Below are 22,438 nucleotides of genomic sequence, written 5' to 3' on the forward strand. Positions count from 1 at the left end.
TGCACAAAAAAGAAACGTTATCGGTACACTATCGATATAATAATGGTATGCAAAATATTGCGATATAATTCTGTATCGATAATTTTTCTCCACCCCTACTAGCAAGCATGTCTTTTATATGGTATATATATCCCAAATAAAATTTTGCTCTATGATCAGTTTGAGAGTGATTTGGCTAGATGTGCCTGCTCTCTCTCTCATCTCTCCTGCTGCTCTCTCTCTAATCTCTCCTGCTGCTCTCTCTAATCTCTCCTAAAAACAAAATTGTTTGGTTCCTGTTGGTTGTCAGTTAAGGCCATGGGTAGGTAGGGCATTTTTTTAATTTCTTTCACTGACTATGGATAGGGAATTTTGTTTGTGAAATACTTGCTTTTTATATATTCTCATTATTGACATAGACTGCACTTTTTGACGAAGATTTAACTAAACTTTATTGCATACGTTTTTTTTTTTTTAACTCGTAAAATAATTTGGGTTGCACCTAAATCGGCAGGGTCGGTCGGCAACAGGAACCAAACTATTTATTTTAGGCCTAATCTCTCCTGTTGCTCTCTGACCACACTCTCTCTCTGTGTAGGAAGTGAGGAATGCCTCAGTCAGTACTTCGTGGGAGCCGTCCTGCCCTACCCTGCTCTGCCCTTGGCCACCGGCCCGAGTGTTTATTCGGGGTGATCTCTGGCTATATCGGCCAAGGCGGGACAAACATATCTGAAAGCTGAGAAAATGTTCTTGAGACACTTCAAATATGTACCCCGTCTCCCCTGAAAGAGGGACTGTGTACTAGCAGCTTACGAAATATACCTGTCCATTGCCTGCTGTTGACGTGTCCTGCAATGTTTAGGCTGTTCACTTCAGTGCCAGGCTTTATGATTAGGGCTACACTTTGTGAGAATGTGCTGCAGCAGACTTGGGGCGGAACACGGTGAACAAAGGACATTATTCTTGAGGAAGTAGGGAAGCAAGCATCGGACGCCTTGAACAGATGCTTTTCATTGAAGGAAGGATCTCGTCAGGGGGCTGCTGTTTGTCCAAACATTGACAGATGTTGCTCGTCGATACACAGCTCTAGAATAATGTTAATTCATCAGCAAACCACCATGTAATTGTGATGAGAAATGGCTCAGGGCTGTGATACGTGACCAAGATTTGTCAAGATTGATCACATTAGTTGCACAACGTTCCAAGTAAAACATGGCAAAGCCGGTGATGGGGCAAAACATGTTTTTAGCTTTTATTCTCCTGGTAACATTCCTATGTTCCTAATGTAGTGTAATCAATGTAACGACACTGAAGCAACTCCTTTAATATTGTCAGTTGAATAATTGCTTGTTAGTCGAATGTGAGTAGTGTAGGGCTGACCCCTATTAGTCTACTAATCGGTCGAAAGGAGCCGTAGTCGACTACCCAACCTCTTAGTCGAATATATATATAAAAAAAATATATAATTTTTTATCATTCTTTCCAAAAGAAAAGAGGCCTAGAAGCGTGGCTAACGCTAATGGCACGCATACCAGAAGCTAACTGCCTACAAAAACAGGCACAGAGGCACTGAAAGAGGATTTCACCCATCTAATGATCACTCTAGACTAGACAAATATCGAGATGTATCCATCAGTGGACCAATTGCATGCTTTTGCAGAGGACAAGAAGCCTTCAGTCGACTCCTTCAGACATTAAGCACCCCCCACAGCCCAAATGGAATGATAATTTTTTTTTTTTTTTAAATATTATACTTTTTTCTTTTTTTTGTCGACCAATAGTCGACTAACGGCAAATTTTGCCCAATCATAGTCGACCATCCAAATCCTTAGTCGGGGACAGCCCTAGAGTAGTGTGAGAGAGAGGGAGTAAACAGAATGCCATGTCCACTCAGTGGTCTATTTTCATGTTGGTACCCAAGACTGTACGTACATCTAGAAATAAACGCATGCAGTGGGTGATGTTCCTAGTCTTAATTCTACCAGCTGGAAAAGTGTGCGGTGACTGACACGGGTAGAGGTGCTGACAGCGGAGTGAGGCGGGAGACAGAGGGAGATGGGTGGCAGTGTTGTTGAGAACATTGCACCTCTTCCCACACAGTGTTTGCATTCTGACAGTGTGGTGCTTTATCCAATCCCACTGCAGCCTGTGCTGTGCTGCTATTCCAGCACTGCCCGGCCCCTCAGTGTTTCCTTTCAGGACAGGAGCACAACATCCGTGATCTCAACTGCTACTGAATGTAGCAGTGATGCACCCGCAGTGTTTCCCCTAGGATTTTTTTCAGGGGGGGGTGGTAGGCCCCCCAAAACTACTAGTGTTGTCGCGGGACGTGCATGTCACGGATATGTGGTGTCGGCAGTAAAGTTTAAATATCAACATTGTCTGGCCTTAGGGCTGCTGGGTGGCGCAGCGGAGATTGCGCTCGTCACCAATGCAAGAGACTCCGGTCTCGAATCCGGGTGTCAGCATTGCCTCCGGCTTGGGCCGGCCGTCATACTGGCTCATTTGGCAGAAAAAAACGTAAATCTAAGTTTCCGGCACTCAACCGTCGGGCGACAGAAATGTAGTTCTACGTTAACGGCACCCAAAGTTCTACGTTAACGGCACCCAAAGGGTTAAGGGTGATGCAGATCGGGGTCCCCCATTTTCAATCGTAGTGGCTTTTTATGACGCACAACATTCATGACATCACCCCCTGTGGCATCCGGCCTGCCCTGGCATTTTCCCCCCGGAAAAGCTCAGGGCCCTTCGGGTTAACGGAACATATCTGTGACCCGGCGGCCGGCGGGCACCGGGTTGAACTGATCCGGTCCGGCGCGACCAGAATGAGTGCTGTGCCCTTTCATGCTGCCGTCCCTCTCCAAAGGAGAGAGGGATAGGTACACGTTTCGATCAAAAAACACCACAGGGGGCGCCACCAAGACGGTCTGCATACACAAACGCACAGCTCCCGGTGGCCCACCTAACGGGTGTGAAACCCCCCCGTCGATGTTTGATATACCCCGTCATTTCCCCCCGGAAATGCATGCGAGCCCTCGAGCTAGCCTAGGGAGCTGGCGCTCGGTAGAGAAAAAAAACCTTCCCGGCTGACCGCATAAGAAAGGCCAGCGCTGATACCGGTCCCGTAAGAGCATAGCGCTGATATCGAACAGCATGTAGGCTAGTAAAACCCGAGAATGGTGGTGGGCGAATTCTGACAAGAAAGAGCCCTCACAACGTTTATCCCCCTTGTCTGGGTAAAAACAGGAGGGTCCCGAAGGACGCACAGGGTTTATATATGGAGCCTGGGAAAAAAACATCAGTCACAAATAGAGCTGCCGCGGTATTGATTATTTCCTTATCGCACAAATTTGCAAAATATTTCCTACCGCCGCGGTTTTTACCGCACGCACACAAAAAATTCAAAAAAAAGTTTGAATGAATTTTTTTTTTTAGTAGTAGTCTACTCTTTATAGCATATAGCCTGCTTCTAGTCTAAATGTCTATCTTTAGAGGATGACTTTGCAGCATGAATATTGTTTGGGATTCGGCAAGCACGCATTAGTTATTGAAAGTGAAACACGGATGCGCAGTTCACTCGGTGTCGCGGGCACCCCCCCGACCCTTTCTTATTATTATTACTATAAAGTTACTACTTTATAATAAAGGCATTCGTTTTGTGGCATTGACATTATATAGTTATGCGTTCAATAACATCAGCGTATTTACCGGACCATAGCAAGCAATACTCTATTCATATCTCAGTTCCTTTCTTTGCTCAGAGCGTGCCGAGTTGTCCCATTCTGCGGTCTGTTAATAAAGTTTTCAATCAGACAAGTGTATAGAACGAAGGGCTTTTATTATAACATTCGTTGCAGACAGTAAAATCATTATGTCTCGTTTAGTACTCCTGAAGAGCGATGATAGTCCACTCCGGCGGAGAGTTAAAGCTAACGTTATTAGCCGTGTTGTGATGTGCTGACATTCAGGAAGTAAAAACGTGTGACGCGTCTCTCTTCTGACCAATCAGTGGTCTGCAATGTTTCACGTGACTTTTCTGGTACCCAATAGGGTCGCTTGGAACCTCGATAGACGAGTAGGGTATATCTGCAGAGCCGCAAGCCCAACGAGAGGAGGGTAAATTATTATTATTATTATAAAAAACAGCGGTGACGCGGTATTCAGCCTACTCTGCGGTGGCCGTGATGTAACAGCGATACCGCGGTAATCGCGGCAGCTCTAGTCACAAATTCCGCTCACTTGAGAGGGGAAGACGCCAGGTTTATCCCGGAGAGGCCTCACATTTGACAACGTGAGTTGAGACCTGCCACACAGACCTCAACTCATGGACATATCTCTAGGGCCAATAAGAAAACGTGAAAGCCTGTGACGTTAACAATGGCCGGGAACCCCAGCCCCACCCACTAAGTTTGGAGCGTATAAGAATCCCCCCTCCTACCTGTGATGTCCGGATACGCAACGTCGAGACACGGACGCGTTAAACAGCAATCAATTAATTTAATATAACAGTCCGGTTCTGTGTTTGTTTGTGTCTGTAGATTGTTGGTGAACAACTAACTTTAGGTTAGTTTAACTTGTCCGTGTCCAGTCCTTTCGATTAGCCCCACTGTTCATTGTAAACAATGATGCATGTAGTTACTGTGTGTTGTTGTAGCCACCGGTTAATTCGCGAATTTTTTTATTGGTTTGTCATGACAAACCAATTACATAATCCAACATATGTGTAAAGAAACAACATATTCCAGTTAACTGTATATATTTTTTAATGATTCGTTACGGCGAAATCAATACTTCCATTTGTATAAATTGCGTTAAGCGGAGCTTAGTATTCCTGCCTGGCTGAGGAGCTTGTCGCGGCTCATGTGCGCGCTCGGCCAATCAGAGCAACGCGGAAGGGCTTGTTGCTTGCCGAAAGGATACAAGCGTCCCGGAACCGTCCCGAAATGCAATTGTTACCGTCCCATTATGATAAAAAATATATATACAGTATATATATTGTTAGTGTTAATGTAATGATGTCTTGTAGATTATTATGGATATTTGTAACTATTATTTTAAGGACTGATAGGATAGTTTAAGAAGTAATAAAACATGTAGTGGGGGGCGGCTAGGTGGTGCAGTGGGCAAGGCGCTCACCTCCAATGCTGGAGACGCTGGGTTCGAGCCCAGCTCTCCACATTGCTTTCAGTTTGGCTCGTCGTTCGTACTAATACATTTGGCAGTATTAGGGGGTGGGAAACTGATGGGTGGGGATCAGACGTTGTGGACAGCGACTCCCTACAGGTCGGTTGGTGCGCCTGCGCAGTAGAATCAGGAAGCGACGGGGGCGGCGTCCCTCCAAAGCGCAGACCCCTGACGCTGAAAGATCACGCTGTGCAGGTGAAAAGATGCGACGGCTGCTACCTTGAGTACCGGAGGGGACTCGTGCAATGTATGGCTTACACGTCCACATTACAGCCGGCTTGTGGGAGGCATGAAACAGCGTTCAAGATAGGGGAGGGTTGAATTGGACGATACGAAATTGGGATGGGAGAAAAATAGAAAATGGGAGAAAAAGTGAAAAAAAAAAAAAACAGTGAAAAGTACAGAAATCATCTGACATATCTAAGGGAGTCAAAGTGTCCAATTTCATGGATGCTGTAAGGAATACAAGTGTGTTCATTCAGCCATATTTATTCCAAACTGAACATCTTCGGTGGCAGCATAGTCATTACAACAGACATTTGAGCCTCGTGGATTCCGTACTTGTGTGATGTTACACCAGGCAGGAAGTCAAGACACACAGTTGTAAGCTAGAGCATAGATATGAGCTGCATGATTTTTTTCGTAGCGACATGTAAACCAACAGCCAATAAATGTGAAGTTAACTTTGAACCTCGGTTGTCAAGCCTCCTCAATATAACCGATACACCTAGCTAACATGGGGCGGGCTGCTTTGAGCACACGCGCACACACACACACAAGCAGTTATATAGCTAAAACACTAACTAGAAGCTAACTACTGTTAGGGATTAGCCTATCCCTGGTCGTGAGTTCTTAATTGATTTAGTTGTGGACCAGTCGGCCGAAAGACGAAGCGGAGACAGAGTATTTCTCAAACGGAGCTTTTATTCATTAGAGAAGAAGACAGTCAGTCACCCCGCGCGGGCACATCACCAGTAGACAAAAGAGGCAGAATGTCCATATTACATGTCACTTTATACACTCTTGAGAAAGGGGAGGGGGGTGTGTGTGTATGTCTCTGGGTGTGTATGTATGGGTGTTTGTGTGGTGTGTGCTTGTGTGTGTGTGTGCTTGGTCAGAAGAAGGGGGGCTAATTGCTTCCAGATGTAGAAGACCCCTATTCTTGAACAACATCTCCATAACTCCTCATGGGCGACAGCTGGGTGTGCGCGTGTGTGTGTGCGTGTGCGCGTGCATGTGTGTGCGCGTGCATGTGTGTGCACGGGGCCCTGTGTAGAAGGAACCTCTAGCCAGAGGTCATCGGGTCACGCCACATGCAGGGGGAGAGAGACACAGAGAGCAGTGTGCAGCCTAAGCACAGATATCAGATATTACCAGGCATCATCAATGAACTAAATCTATCAATTCCCCCTTTTGACGTTAAATAAAACGTCAACACACAGTTCATTGATCTGTATCCGTCGATTGTCACCTCATTACATGCATCACATCCAATACCAGACGGGATAATCAACATCAGGAGAGCAGAGAGAGAGATAGAGGGAGGGGAGAAAGCGGGAGAGAGAGAGAGAGAAGAAAGAGAGAAACACAGATTCTGGCAACCTAACAGAAGATACAGTAACCCCGTTGGACCCCCCTTACTCAGGCACACACAACGTCCATCAGGGCGCTACCTTCCCTCTGTCACAGTGCACCGCCCACCTGGGTCGGCCCCGTCTTCTGGAGGGCAAGGGCTGACCTCCTGAGGTTGGTCCCCGTTCCAGGGTGCGGTCCCCTAGACAAACGTGCCTCCTCCGGTCCGCTGCCTTCCCAGTGTCTCAGACTGTCCTCTCCACCTCTCGCCGGCCGGCCCACCATCACTCCAACTCAGCTCAGTGTCTCTCCTGCGGCCGCTTCCCCCGTTCTAGTCGTGGATGAACTGCGTGTCGTAGACGACGATCAGCGGTGATTGATCTGCGGTCTCCGCGGTGCCTGGCTGCGGTGTTCCTCTCCGGCCTCTCGCACAGCTGCCATCTCCTCCGGTCGCCTCTCATCCTGGCCCGTCTGTCCTTCGTCTCCTCCTGCCTGTCATCCGGTCGTCTGGTGGTCTGGTCACGGACGTCTGAGGGGCTGCTGGTAATTACCAGGCATCATCAATGAACTAAATCTATCATACTGTATACAGTTCCAATAGACTAACATACACCTCTGTGATTTAAATGTGTCCTTACCTAGACTCAAGGGTTGTACTAGGGTTGGATACAGTTCCCCGTTGGTCAGTCGGTCTGTTTTCCATCTTCTGCTGTGTTTAACGTTATCTGTTTGCGAGTGCTCCCTTGACTGATGGCTAGTACCGCAGGGACTTTTATTAAACATTCTATATGTTCGTGGGTCTTGTGCAGTGCTCTCATGGCACTGTCAACAAAGCGAGCACTCCGAAGACGCGCACCGTTTGCCAGTGCAGTGAAATGCGCACTGACAGTCGGCGCAGTTGACATTTTCCAAATAAATCCTCTTCGTCCCCACTGCGTCCCGGTGAGGATTTGTGTTCGTCCCAAATAAATATTTGATAGTCCCGGCCCCGGGGACGACAGGACGTTGTTAGTCTCAAGCCCTGCATTGGTCTAATTTCAGCCTCCGTTAACGTTATTTGTTCCGTATGACTCGTTTCATATCTGTGTCTCGAATGTGCGCACTGCCGCTCTGTGCAATTTGGTTACGTTGGTAACACGGGTCACTAAGGAATTTAGGTTAGAAGTTGAAGAAAGTGCACTTTTTTTGTGGCGGCTGGGTAGTGCAGCGGACATTGCGCTCGTCACCAACGCAAGAGACACCGGGTTCGACTCCGGCTGTCGGCGTTGGCTCCGGCTTGGGCCAGCCGTCATACTAATTTAATTGGGAGAATTAGCGGGTGGAAGTCGATGGGTAGTAGGGATGGTTACCTTTCACATTTGAACCGATACCGGTACCTGTGAATCGATACCGGTACCCAACGGTACCTTTTTTCGGTACTTTAGTCTCAAGAAATGTAATTTACATACCTCAGTCGTAAAAAAAAAATCCAAACTTCAAATAACTACAATTTCGACAGTTTTCGGCTTGTCATTGCTCCGACTGCTTTGTTGTTGGATCAAGTCAAATCCTAGGTAAGCATATATTGTGCGTGTGAACGTTGACATGAAGGAAAAAAAATGAAAAAAAAAGTAAAAAAAATTATTAATAAAAAATATATTTTTTTTTCGGTTTCTCACTTGAATCAATACTCTGTAGTACCGACGTGTTTCGGTTCGGTACCTCAAAAGTACCGAATTCGGTACCCATCCCTAATGGGTAGTAATCTGGACGTTGTGGACAGCGACTCCTACAGGTCTGTTGGGGACGCCTGCACAGCAGAGACAGGAAATGGCGGGGGTAGTGTGAGCCTCCCACACGTTACACCTCGCCAATGAGAGTTTGCGCTGGCAGGTGAAAAGATGTGACAGGCTGCCTCCTCGTGTGCCGGAGGGGACACGTGATGCAAGGCTTCTATCCCTCCCTACAACCGGCCAGTGGGGGGCATATGCGAGCAACGTTCAAGACGGGAGGGGAGAATTGGGACATTGGGATGGGAGAAAAATAGAAAAGGAGAAAAAGTGGATAAAAAAAAGAGAGAGTGCACTTTTAGGTTGAAAGAACGGCCCTAATGTCAACGTGTTTCAATATAAGCGTTATGATAACGAGTATATTTTTTACTTAGCTCCGCTCCGAATATCGTTCAAGTGAGAAACCGAAAAAAAAAAAAAAAAAAAATAAAAAAAAATATTTTTTATTAATCTTTTTTTTTTTATTTTTTTTTTTTTTTTTTTTTTTTTTTTTTTTTTTCATGTCAACGTTCACACGCACAATATATGCTTACCTAGGATTTGACTTGATTCAACAACAAAGCAGTCGGAGCAATGACAAGCCGAAAACTGTCGAAATTGTAGTTATTTGAAGTTTGGATTATTTTTTTTACGACTGAGGTATGTAAATTACATTTCTTGAGACTAAAGTACCGAAAAAAGGTACCGTTGGGTACCGGTATCGATTCACAGGTACCGGTATCGGTTCAAATGTGAAAGGTACCCATCCCTATATGTCATAAATGTATAGATGTAGCAGTACTGTCTATCTGTATGTCATGTGTGTCATATGATGAATTGAAAATGGGGGACCCTGATGGAAACAAGACGAAAGTCTTTCTCAGGTCTGCATCCTCTTAAAGGGGAACTATCTTATAAATGGCCTTTTTGAGTGTTTAGCATTGTTTCCTAGCTATGTGAACTTATATTAATATGATCTATGTCTCAAAATTCTCATATTGGCGCATTCTTCCAATTCTCCTCTCACAATATTCACCCTCACTGAACTGAGTCGTTTGAAAATGTGCCTATATGTGATGTCATATAGTCACTGCTGCATGTTAATGTTGAGATAGACGACGACGCTCCGCAGTGGTTTAGGTGGCACCTGCAGCCCAGGCTCAAAACAGCTCGAAATCTTGTGGTAGAAAAATGCTGTTTTTGAGGACTTGATTAGAAATACAAAACGATGAATAAAAAAAATATATATATTACAGAGGTGTTCCATAGACTCACAGGAATTGTGTAAAAGTGCCCAAATAGTGAAAGAAATAGTAAAATAGTTCCCCTTTAACAATTGTATGTATTGAGCTGTACTGTACTGTACCCATTCTGCAATCTGTTAATAAACTTTTCAATCAATCAATCAATCTCTACAAGTAGTTGCCTAAAGTCCGTCAGCAACTCTGTTAGTATGAGCCATGTTTGCTCCGTCAGCTGCTGTGAGGGAGGGAGGCTTCCTGTGTGGAAAGAGGATGTTGGCTGGGGAGGGGGGGCAGGGGGCCTGAAGAAAGTGATAGTGAGAGAAAGTTCAGGGAAGTTAGGCCAGTGGTTTCCCAGCAAACGAGGAATACTTTCCTTTCAATATTATATCATTTATTAGTGCAACAATGTTTTATAAATTTCACTCTCTCCACTGTCGATGTTTGGTCCCCAGTTACAGCAGTCGGTTTAATATAGAATTTTGGACTAAATAATAACAAAATGTCTTCTTAGGTTGGGGTCACCAGGACAAAATGTGGATACAAAAATGTATTTGTAATTTACATGGAAAACTTATGAGTCAACTACATGAGGAAAAACATTCACCCCTTCCGATACTCCAGAAGATGGGACAGGGCTCCAGCGTGCGCCTATTTGGTCGCATTTACGACCTATTTTGGAGTCTGTATGACCCAAAATTATAACTAGGCACACCAGTGCGTTTTGCAAATAAGTCCCTGCTTTTTCTTCTCTTCGCGCTGTTTCTATGTGCAGTGAACTGAAAACTCAGCGAGCAACGGGTTGAATGCGTCTAACATGCTTAGCATCCTCGTAGGGCTGGGCGATATAACGATAATTATCGCGATATATTTTAATAATCTATATCGAAAAAAATATATTTATTTATTTTAATTTTTCTGACCTGCAACAGGGCAGTTTTAAAACCAGAGACAGTGGACAGACTTGTCTTTCTTGCCTACAACTTAAAGTAATGGCTTTGCTTGTCCAAATGACAATACTGACCAAATTGAGATTTATTTTTCTCTTTTATTTTGTTTGCTTTCTAATTTCAAATAGAATAGAATAGACTTTTAATTGTCATTGCACAGTATACAGTATTGCACAGTATCGTACAGTATACAACGAATACAAATGTAAAAGGACTGCGACTAATTAAGTGTGGATCTAAAATAATATCCACTCAGACCACTAGAAAAGTATATTTGGCAGACAATAACTTTTTTTTTCTATTGCTGGCCCAACTCGCCACACACTCCAAACTACCTAGTAGAATCCATCCGATAGATTACAGTAATTGCTGCTCCATTTGTCTCTCTACACTGTTGATTTTAAGTGGTTCGGCAAATTTTTGGGCTGGTGCTCCAGACAGTACTCCTAGTGGAAAAAGTTCGTCTGGAGCCCTGTGTGAGAGGTATTTTTGGGGCTTATCCACCTAATATAAGGTCCTGCTACACGAGATCACCTAGTTTAATTCGTGTCTCTCGTCAGAAGTAGCTTGAGGCCATCTGATCCTGTCCAGCCACAGCCAGCTAACTAGGTCTGAGTGGCCCGTTTCCTGTGGAGCCAGTTGGACCTGACCTTATTTTTTCTAGCCAAGTCACCACTTCACCACCGCTTTTATGGCAGCTTGAAACAGTTTAAATGTGCAGGATCAGACACACACCCCATACCGCTACAGGAAAACCACAGGTTGGTTAGCTGTGACGAACTGAACACCCGTTAGTATTCTGAGAACAGGAAAGAAACATCATGTGAGCTGACTGGAGTTCTTTTTGGAGTTCTTTTGAGTGTTATACAGAGTATTTGTTTGTGTAAAATACTGTTGAGAACCAGTTACAAACCGCTTGGACAAGAAAAACGACAACATCATTATTGTTTAGTAGGCCTATATTATTCCACAGCGGGATAATCCATGTGAGAACGAAGCCTTGTCCTGAACAAAGTGATGTTTATCTTCATTTGAAAAGAGTTAGGGAAATTGTGTTTGACACAGCAGCAGTCAGTGTAGTAGTGGTGTATTCTAAACTGAAAATATTGATATCGCGATAGTCATCATGATGACCCCAACACCTTCTCCACGCATCAATATCACTATCTGTCATGTTGTGTTGAGATAATATGTAGTTACTTACTTGTTATCATTTGTTTAGACAACAGAATCACGTGCCACAACATCATAATATCGTAATTACATCACAGTACTAGTACTATGATCCCATTGAAAGACTTATTGAATTGCCCTATTCTAACCTGTCTTCTTTCTCTGCCTGCTTTCCCTCTTTCCTATTATTCCTCTGCTTTCCCTCTTTCCTATTCTTCCTCTCCGTTTCCACCCCTTCTCCCTGCCTCTTCTCTTCATCTACCCTTCCCTCTTCTCTTCTATTCCATCTCTTCTATCTACTCTCTCTCTCTGTTTGCAGGTGTCCACCATCTTTGCCTTTGCCACCACAGGAGGCTATATGGGGTCAACCCACTTCACTGTATGTGAAGGCACAAAGACAGTCAACGCCACATTTGGCTACCCGTTCAGGTATAGCACTGTAGTGAGCAGACAAATTAATGCTGCTGTGTCTCATATCAAGGATCATGTTTGCAGCAGGTGCATGCATGCACTCTATATCAGCTCTGTATCTTTCCATTTGGCCAATATTAAGATCAAGATCATGGTGTTACACATGCGCAACATACGTACTATGTAATCACCTGTGTGCAAGGTGATTATTTAACTTGAATTGGACAGTTGAATTCATGAAGAAAAAATTAAGATATATATAAAAAATAATTATGTCTTCCAATGACAAATCGGTATCCAAACTTCAGTCCAGCAAATGGATATTGAAATATGCGAATAGTTGGACCCTCCTCAATAAGCTATGCAGCACTGTTTCCAGAAACAACATGTGGGAGTGCTACTGATATTATTTCAAGTAGGGGTGCACGATATTGATTTTGACCCCGATATCGATACCGATAACTTTCTGCTCCTCAAGGTCGATACCGATAACAGATATATATATATATTTATTGTATTGTAAATTTATTATGTATATTCCTGTAGTGTTGACCTAACCAGATTCATCATGACATGAGCTTTACTACTATGAACAAAACAAAGCCAAGAGAACAGTTTTGACTCTTCAAATAAAGTGACTATATTTATTTTTCCAAATAAATATAATTTGAGTCAATCACAAAATTCACAATCCGTCAATGTCATTAACAATGCGTTTCCCTGAACAATGAGTGAACTAAAAACCAACAGGTATTGTGCTTTGTCAGTAGGGATGGGTACCGTTCACATTTGAACCGATACGGTACCGGCACCTGTGAATCGATACCGGTACCCAACGGTACCTTTTTTCGGTACTTTAGTCTCAAAAAATTGTATCTACCTACCTCAGTTGTAAAAACAAAAATCCAAACTTCAAATAACCACATTTTCTACCGTTTTCGGCTTGCCATTGCCCCGACTGCTTTGTTGTTGAATCAAGTAAAATCCTAAGTAAGCATATATTGTGCGTGTGAACGTTGACATGAAAAGAAAAAAGTAAAAAAAAAAAAGTATCAATAATTTTATCGGGATGACGTCATAATTGCTGATATCGGCCCGATAATTATCGTGCATCCCTAATTTCAAGCAGTGGTCACAACTGAACTTTTGTAACCAACCATTTGGTCTGTGATAGAGCTGTCCTGCAGTCATACAGAATACCAGCAGGTTCAGCACCTCTGTCTGCATCCAAACACACTTGACAAAAGTCTTGGAAGTCCTGCTTAATCATTGCATTCTCTCTTCTTGCCTACATTGGAGAAGAGTGACCCAGGTGAGACATGTCTGACCCTTTTTTCTTGTCTGTACTCAAGCGAACGTGTGTAAAAGAAAGCAGACAAATCACTTGCTGGTTTCTGGCTGTATATGTACGCTCCGCTTTGCTTGCGTCATATCACAGCCGGGCAAATGAACATAGACTGAAACAAACTTTTGATGTCCCGGGTGACGTTGCGTCATGTAATTTTATTTGACTTACTCGGAAGCATATTGTATTTCCGGGCCACTAATTTGTCAAACACTTACCCTGAAGTTTTTGAAATGGTCTACCTTCTGTCTGTCTGTTTACTGGGGGCTGACAACTTGATTAGAACGTGAGATTCATTATTTTCACTCCCAAGTTACATTCGATTCATCATGACCGCTCCCAGTAAACAGAAACACTTTTCATTTTTCAATTCTGAGAAGTTGGACCATTCAACCATCAATAACAGGGCAAGTGTTTGACAAATAAGTGGCCAGAATTTTATGTTTGTTATATAAAATGCTTCGGAGTAAGTAAAATAAAATTACATGACATGATTTCAGTTTATGTTATTTGCCTGGCTGTGATATGAAGCGGGCATAGCATACATATATACACCCAGGAACCAGCAAACGAATCACCAGAAGGTTCTGTTCCAAGTGCATCCATTTTCTCCTTCTCTCTTCAGGTTGGGGGCGACTCCATACACGATTCCGTCTTGTGTCGACCTCAATGCGGGAAACCAGACCTTCCTCCAGGGTGACTTCTCCTCCTCTGCAGAGTTCTTCGTCTGCGTGGGAGTGTTTGGTTTCCTGTACTGCACCGCCACGTTGGTCCTCTACCTTGGCTACCAGAGTGTTTATCGCCAGACCAGCCGCGGGCCAGTCATAGTGAGTCCTCTGCCATGGGGTGGGGGGGGACACGTTCACTAGAGTGTACTATAGGGCAACAGTGTCTTAGGATGTAGAGCGGTCGTCTGGTAATTGGAATGTCCTCGGTTCGATTCCCGCTTATGATTATCGTGATATTGATTTATTCTATATCACTCAGCCCTAATGGTATTTCAAGAGTAAGCTGTATTTCTTCTATAATATAAATGGTGCATTTATATAGCGCTTTTATCCAAAGCGCTTTACAATTTTGTTCCTCACATTCACCCATTCATTCACACACCGACGGCGGAGGCGACCATGCAAGGTGGCAACCTGCTCATCGGGAGCCATTAGGGGTTAAGTGTCTTGCTCAAGGACACTTCGACACTGCCCGGGTGGAGCGGGAATAAAACCGGGAACCTTCCCATTACCAGACGATAGGGCTGGGCGATATAACGATAACGATAATTATCGCGATATATTTTAACACTTTCAATGCCGACGACGCTATATATCGTTATTTCATGCCCCCCGTTGAGAGCCGACGACGCTAAATGACGCTAAATGCGTTTTTTTTTTTAATTCATATTTCATCAGTCGAGCCTCCCGTTAGTACAGCAGCCTCTCTTTGAGCTCCAATGGGGAAATACCGCCCCCTATCGTCTATCCCTGTGTAACTGCACCCCATTCGATTACACTGTGGGTTGGGTGGGGGGGGAGCCTCCTCGCTCCACTATGCTGGCAAGGGATCTGATGAACAGGGAAGTGATTGCGAGATGGAAAGCAACCTGGAATATATATTTACAGTAGCCAATAATCAATCAATAAACGCGATCGATATTTGGAATGGCGATCAGGAATTGGAATAATCTTTTTGGAGAACATCTGATATAAGGTAAGGAGTCTATGTTACCAGTTTTAGGATAATCGGAGCTATTTTCACTGAGATAACAGCGTGCCCTGTGTGTGTGTGCACGTTGATCGGGAAATGAGAGAATCGATTTCTCAGCTCGCTTCTATAGCATGCATAAGTACACATATACTATTGATAATCTAGCGTTTATTTGAAAACGATTCATAAATAGGCCGAAAAATTACGACGTTTCTAGTGTATTCGAGAATATTCCAGTAAATGTCGTTTTTTAACGGAATCTTTCTATTTTCCTGAAATTTTCGAGAAAACGATAGCTTTTCGAAATGCTATAAACGGAAATGAACAGACAATGTTGACTGCAAACAAGTCATTGATAAGTGACGGGTAGATTAGACACATAGCCATAATTTAAGACATAGATTATGCGTTTTTAAGGCCATCATTGAAGTGGATGCTGGCATCCAAGAACGTTTTACCATGTTAATCAACGGCACTGAAACTGTTAACCCATTCTCTGCCACCACTTTGATCATCCTAAACCATCCTCTGCCAGCGCTATTTGTCTATGGAGATGTTCACCTTCTTTGCAGGGCTATAACTTTTTAAATTGTATTGCTAAATTGACATTACTATGGCCCATTCAACATCAATTATCTATCGTTCAGGATGTAGGAACGTTTTACTTTTTCATTCACACATTCATACTAAAATACCGTCTAGAGTATAAATATGTTTTTATCGTTTTCTGCAGTATTTCATAGAACGTGAGATATAGGCATAAATGCATATATTAGATTATCAAATGCAGTTTGATACCGATCCATGCTATATTAAAAATGTCAACTGTACATGGTCCTAAACGTCATGACTGATCATCTGCGGGTGAACAGAGGGGGGGGGGGGGTCGTTTATAATTCAATGACCGACGTTAAATGATTTATGTAGTATGGGTGATATATTGATCAGAGCAGTTTGTATCGAAAATGATAAAGAAAAACGCTGAAACTCACGTCAGTCTCCTCGTAGCGTTGGGCGATGAGAGTGGAGCAAATAGATCCCAATTATGGGATGTTGATCGATGCGATCCATTTCCGGTTTGTATATTACTAATACACGTCCAAATCATGTTGATTATTGAGTTATGGCAAAGATCCATATCCACGGTATCTGTATTGAGCCCCGGGACGATAAACGAGTAGCCGGATGAAAATTGCGGACGGGCCGAGCTCCAATGGGCACTTCCGGTTTGGCAACTCGCCGATCGGCCACCAGCAATGTTCCCCCTAAGGTGCGTGCGTGCGTGCGTGCGTGCGCGCGCACATGGCAAAACGCTCCCGCGCACATCTGAAATCTGTCGCGCACAGAAGCGTTTGTGTAAAATATGCATGTAGTTAAATTGACTGGCGCGTTGCACCGAATACTACGGTAACCTGTTGCGTGTGACGCTTTCAGTGCCTTGTGGGCGGCGCTACTGCGCTCTCACACAGACACACACAACAGAGCAGGAAGCGGACAGATCCGACCAGCATCGCTGGCTCCTCACAATGCAAACGCGAAAATGTACTTTACAGTTTAACTGCAGAGAAAATTCCCAATTTATCGTCCCGGTCGAGACTAATTGGAAGCGGAGTGCAACGCGTGCAAAGCTTGACCATATGTTTGTGTCTAATAAAAGTGGTGGCGATCTCAAAGCTCACATGGACACAGAAAAACATTACAAACAAAGCAGTGCAAGGCGAGAGTTTGATGGCAAAGTTGACCGAATTGATTGAAGTATGCAGCTATACAGAGGGAGAAAGAAAATAATTGAAAACTATTTTGATGCCTCAAAATGATGTTTTGGTTTGATGAGATGCTTGTTATGATACAATCATTCTAAGGATTATGTGTGTAATAAATTTGTTTAGTACACTAATTGCAACAAATCTGAAACTGCATAGTGCACTTTTAAATTAGTATCTTTGTGAGGTTACTGTTTTATAATTTACATTACATTGAAAAGATACAAAGATATATTTTTTAAGCTGGATTTTGGATTTTCTAATACAGAAGAGGTATTATTTAGAACATTACTTCATATTTTTCTTGTTGTTTATTTTGTCCAGTAAGACTTGAAAATATATATTATTTTGTCATAGGTTGATTTAGTTATTTTCTTGAGATTTGTCAGATAGATTACTTTAGGCATAATACAGCATGTTGAGTAACTTTGGTTATAGAGACATATTATTTTGTTATATAAAATAATATAAACAATAATTTTATATCCATACAGAGAAGGCATACTTTAAATATATTATAATGATGAGGCATCTTTGAGTAAACTTTGCGTATCATTAAGTATCTTGAGGCTGAAGGCAGTGTCCTCTTTAAAAGAAAATCACAATATGCTCACCCTTGAAGTCGCATTATAATTCACTTAATAAAATAATGACGAGTCAGCCTCCTAAAAAGACAAAAGTTAGTGACGCGACTCACACCGCTGCCGCCAAAGTAAGGACTTTGCTCTGTATCGTCAATCAATGGTCAAATAAATATTTGATTAAGGAATATAATATGCCTTTTTGTATTTCTCGGTGTATCAGCAAAATGTATATATTTTTATGTTAGACATTGAGGGAAATTAAGATTCTCAGATTTTTTACAAACCGCCGCTTATCAACTAACCTGTTAATCGGCAGGTGACGTATGTTGCTCAGTAGTTGCTGATGTCTGCTCAGGAGGTTTGAGTGTTTGCTCAGACCGAAAAAGAATTAGAGGGAACATTGGCCACCAGGTGGCGGTATTGAAGCGTTGCAGAGTTGTGATGGCTCAGACAGCATCAGCCAAGACTCCGTGGGTGAAATATGAATACCATGACGAAAATATGAAATATTGATCTCAAAAACGCCTTACGGCGTGATTGGCAGACAACGCATGGCGGAGAAACCCGCCTTAACACGTGATTGCCGGAGAATGTGTTAATAATCGATATCAAAAAAAAAAGAAAAAAAAAATGTACATGCAACAGGGCAGTTTTAAAACCAGAGACAGTGGACAGACTTGTCTTTCTTGCCTGCAACTTAAAGTAATGGCTTTGCTTGTCCAAATGACAATACTGACCAAATTGAGATTTATTTTTCTCTTGTCCATTTATTTTGTTTGCTTTCTAATTTAAAATACAGTTTTAAACCGTCTGTACACAGTAGGCTATGTGTGCTAGCAGAGCTAGACTCCAGTCACGAGTCACTGTCCACCAAAAAAGTGCCAAAAGATAGAAAAGAAACTAGCAGAGCCAGAACTGTTCAACTCCCCTGGAGCCACAGCCAGCAGAGACGCCGGTTTACTTTCGCTTTCAAACCAGCTGCAGCCTGAGAACTGGAGTGTGAGGGGATGTAACACTAAAGATGGCGGCAACGACAAAGAATTGCTGCAAAATAAACATACATCTGTTGTTTACATTTTTTTTTAAATAAAATGTAATACTTATAACAATATCGAGTGATATGATATTGTTATCGATATTGTTATCGCGATATCATTTTTGCCCATATCGCCCAGCCCTACCAGACGACCACTCTACCTCCTGAGCCACTGTCGCCCCCAGTATATCACTCAGCCCTATTGGTATTACAAGAGTAAGCTGTATTTCTTCTATATCACTCAGCCCTAATGGTATTACAATAGTAAGCTGTATTTCTTCTATATCACTGAGCCCTAATGGTATTACAATAGTAAGCTGTATTTCTTCTATATCACTGAGCCCTAATGGTATTACAAGAGTAAGCTGCATTTCTTCTATATCACTCAGCCCTAATGGTATTACAATAGTAAGCTGTATTTCTTCTATATCACTGAGCCCTAATGGTATTACAAGATTAAGCTGCATTTCTTCTATATCACTCGGCCCTAATGGTATTACAAGATTAAGCTGCATTTCTTCTATATCACTCAGCCCTAATGGTATTACAAGAGTAAGCTGCATTTCTTCTATATCACTCAGCCCTAATGGTATTACAAGAGTAAGCTGCATTTCTTCTATATCACTCAGCCCTAATGGTATTACAATAGTAAGCTGCATTTCTTCTATATCACTCGGCCCTAATGGTATTACAAGAGTAAGCTGCATTTCTTCTATATCACTCGGCCCTAATGGTATTACAAGAGTAAGCTGCATTTCTTCTATATCACTCTGCCCTAATGGTATTACAAGAGTAAGCTGCATTTCTTCTATATCACTCGGCCCTAATGGTATTACAAGAGTAAGCTGCATTTCTTCTATATCACTCAGCCCTAATGCTATTACAAGAGTAAGGTGTCACCATATTATGGTTATCAGTACAATAGAGTCAACCAAGTGCACCCTCTTACTCCAGGTGACTGGCTTCTTACCAAAATGCCAACTCTGGATGTACATACATATCCCTGTAAACAACATGCTTACAGTACAGTATTCTCCATGAAATGCAATGAACAGCTTAAATGTACATGTATCTCCGGTGTGTTGTTGTTGTTTGCTACCCTGGCACCCTCTCAACCAGCCTCAGAATACACCATTTCTACCTGAAAATCTCCTGAGCTTTTCACTGTGGAAGGAAGGAAATGCCTTACTGTAAAACTCTCCCTCTTACTCAAATTATCTAGAAAACAAATACCTCATGCAGCTGGCTAGGGCTGAAACGATTCCTCAAGAAACTCGAGTAACTTGATTTTCTAAAAAGCATAGAGGCATATTCTTTACATCAATGCCTCATTTAATCCATATAACTATATACAGAGCACTGTGTTTCGCACAGATGATTATTACTGTGGCGCCGCATAATGCACTAATGTTTTGACTGAACACTGAAGATGTGATTTGATGGTGCGGCTAAGAGAGAAAACGACAGTGTCCAAAGTTGGAAAGTCTAAGCTCCAACCCCCAGAATTCATTCTATTAGTCGAGAAAACACTCCTGGTGAATTTCTTCCTCAATCTAACAACATTTACCCCTCCCTCATCGACCTTGAAGTTTCACCCTGAGGATCCCAGAGAGACTCTTTTTATCTGGGAATAAATAGAGCTTATAAGGATTAAAATGAAAATAAAGAAATTAATTGAATAAAAACAACAATCCTTGAAAACGAGTGCCATTTATTCTCAAAATGTTAGCTTATAGTTATAACGCACAACAACATAGTGTTTTATTCGGATTCAGATTTGAATACCGTTGAACCTCTTAAGCCCTAGCCATATTTTCATATTTTGCCTAAAAGTACATACCCAAGTAAATGGAAGATTGCTCCACTTCTACCAGGTCCATTTGCATGTTTTTGTATCTAGGGACATCTATGGACCTCAGGGAATGTATTCCCTTTTTTTTTTAACAATATATTTATTGGGTTTTAGTTTGCAAATTACAACATGTATATCAGCAGAGCAGTATTCAGCAAACATTTTCACCCCGTTCTCCCTCCCCTAACCCCACCCCACACAAAATAATAATTAACTTCAAAAACAGGTTCACATAGGAAGGATACAGATTTAAATAAAAAATAAACATAAATAAATAATAATACAACCAAAATGTTTTACACATTAAGTAAATGGTGTTTCTTGTCGTTTTTACACAATAATAAGAGTTGTCCCACAGTACTCTCCCTAATCCCGTTCTTGTTGAAGCAAGTTCCCAACATTCGTATTATGCTTTAAGAAGTACACAAATGGTCCCCAGGCATTATCAAAAATGTTTTGTTTACGTCTAACAATATACACCATCTTTTCCATTGACATATTTGAAGCCATTTCTTTAATCCACATACCAATTCTTGGTCCATCAACATTTTTCCAATTAAGAGCTATTACACGTTTTGCTTGTAATATGCACATATCTATAAATCTAAACTCTTTGCGTTGTAGATGTGGGGTGGTAGGATATAAACCAAGAATAAAAAGCTTGGGATTCAATGGCAACTTCTTTGATAAGATTTGATCGATCAGATCAATAACATCTTGCCAGAAGGTTTTCACTTTCACACATTCCCATATGCAGTGGAACAGTGTCCCCCTTTCCTCACTACACTTAATACAAGTATCTGGAATATTATCATTAAACTTATGCAATTTAACAGGAGTTATATATGTACGCATCAGCCATTTATATTGTATAAGTTTTAGGTTGCTACTGACTGTCTGACTCTGTGCCTCTTTACATGCCACGCTCCATTCTTCTAAAGATATTTCCTCTATGTCTTCGTTCAGGGAATGTATTCCTAGTGTCAGAAATATTGTGTCTGTTACTATTTGAAAAAAGATGCTAGATACCAAGGACATGCGAATACACCTTGTAGAAGTTGAGCAATCTTCCATTTACTTGGGTACATACTTTTAGGATAGCTTTGGACATCCACCTTCTTCTTCTAACTTAAATTACAGCAATGGCTATATCTGAACTTCGCCACTAGATGGCTCCAAAATCAAATCTGTAAGTGGCACACCGCAAGTCCCAACAATGGGTCTCAAAATTACCAACGGACTTTAGGTCGCTTTCACACAGGGGCTGTTTGGTCCGGACTTTCGGACCAGAATTCGATAGTCCGATTTTTCGGGTCTGTGTGAATGCGCGTCGAACTCGGTTCGCGGACCAAACAGTCGAACTCTGGTCCGCCTGAAAACGTAGGTCTCGGTTCGGCTTCATCGAACCAAACGCGAACCAAATATAGGAAGTGATTATTATTACCACTGCTCGCAGCACTCACTGCAAAACAAGCACACTGCATCTAATCTCTCTATCTATCTATATATCTGCATCTTGGGAAGAAGGAAGAAAAAACGCGGCTTATTATTATTACAGAGGCGCGCAGCTTATTATATTATTAATAAAACAGCTACTTGTGGGCACTCATAAAAACACCGTGGTCTACAAGTTGTTTAGCGAGAGGATGGTGGTAATGTGCTTCAATAGAACAATGGATCAATGCCATGTCAAAACTCAGCTCCGCTGATCTGGAGGACTCGCAGTCCACACAGACACACGCACACACAGGATCGCAGCCACACACACATTTCCACTGTCCAATAGACAAGCGCCCTTTTCGACCGCGTGACATTGTTCAGAAGGTCTCGGTCCGCCTGACAGATATCTGTGTGAAAGCAGGCGAACCAAATGAAGAATGCAATAATGTTGCAACTTCA

At 42.4% G+C, this 22,438-nt stretch overlaps 1 protein-coding gene across 1 annotated transcript in view; it reads left to right on the forward strand.

The window, feature by feature from the left end:
- The window catches only part of sypl2a (synaptophysin-like 2a), a 54,359-nt gene that overhangs the window by 21,506 nt on the left and 10,415 nt on the right, over window positions 1–22,438 (forward strand). The window contains exons 3-4 of the mRNA XM_084316285.1: window positions 12,167–12,276; window positions 14,229–14,430. Of these exons, the coding sequence (XP_084172411.1) occupies window positions 12,167–12,276; window positions 14,229–14,430 (312 nt within the window). The remainder of the gene's footprint in view (window positions 1–12,166; window positions 12,277–14,228; window positions 14,431–22,438) is intronic.

Source organism: Notolepis coatsorum (assembly GCF_963971535.1).
Source record: "Notolepis coatsorum genome assembly, chromosome: 6".
NCBI classification, from domain to species: domain Eukaryota; kingdom Metazoa; phylum Chordata; class Actinopteri; order Aulopiformes; family Paralepididae; genus Notolepis; species Notolepis coatsorum.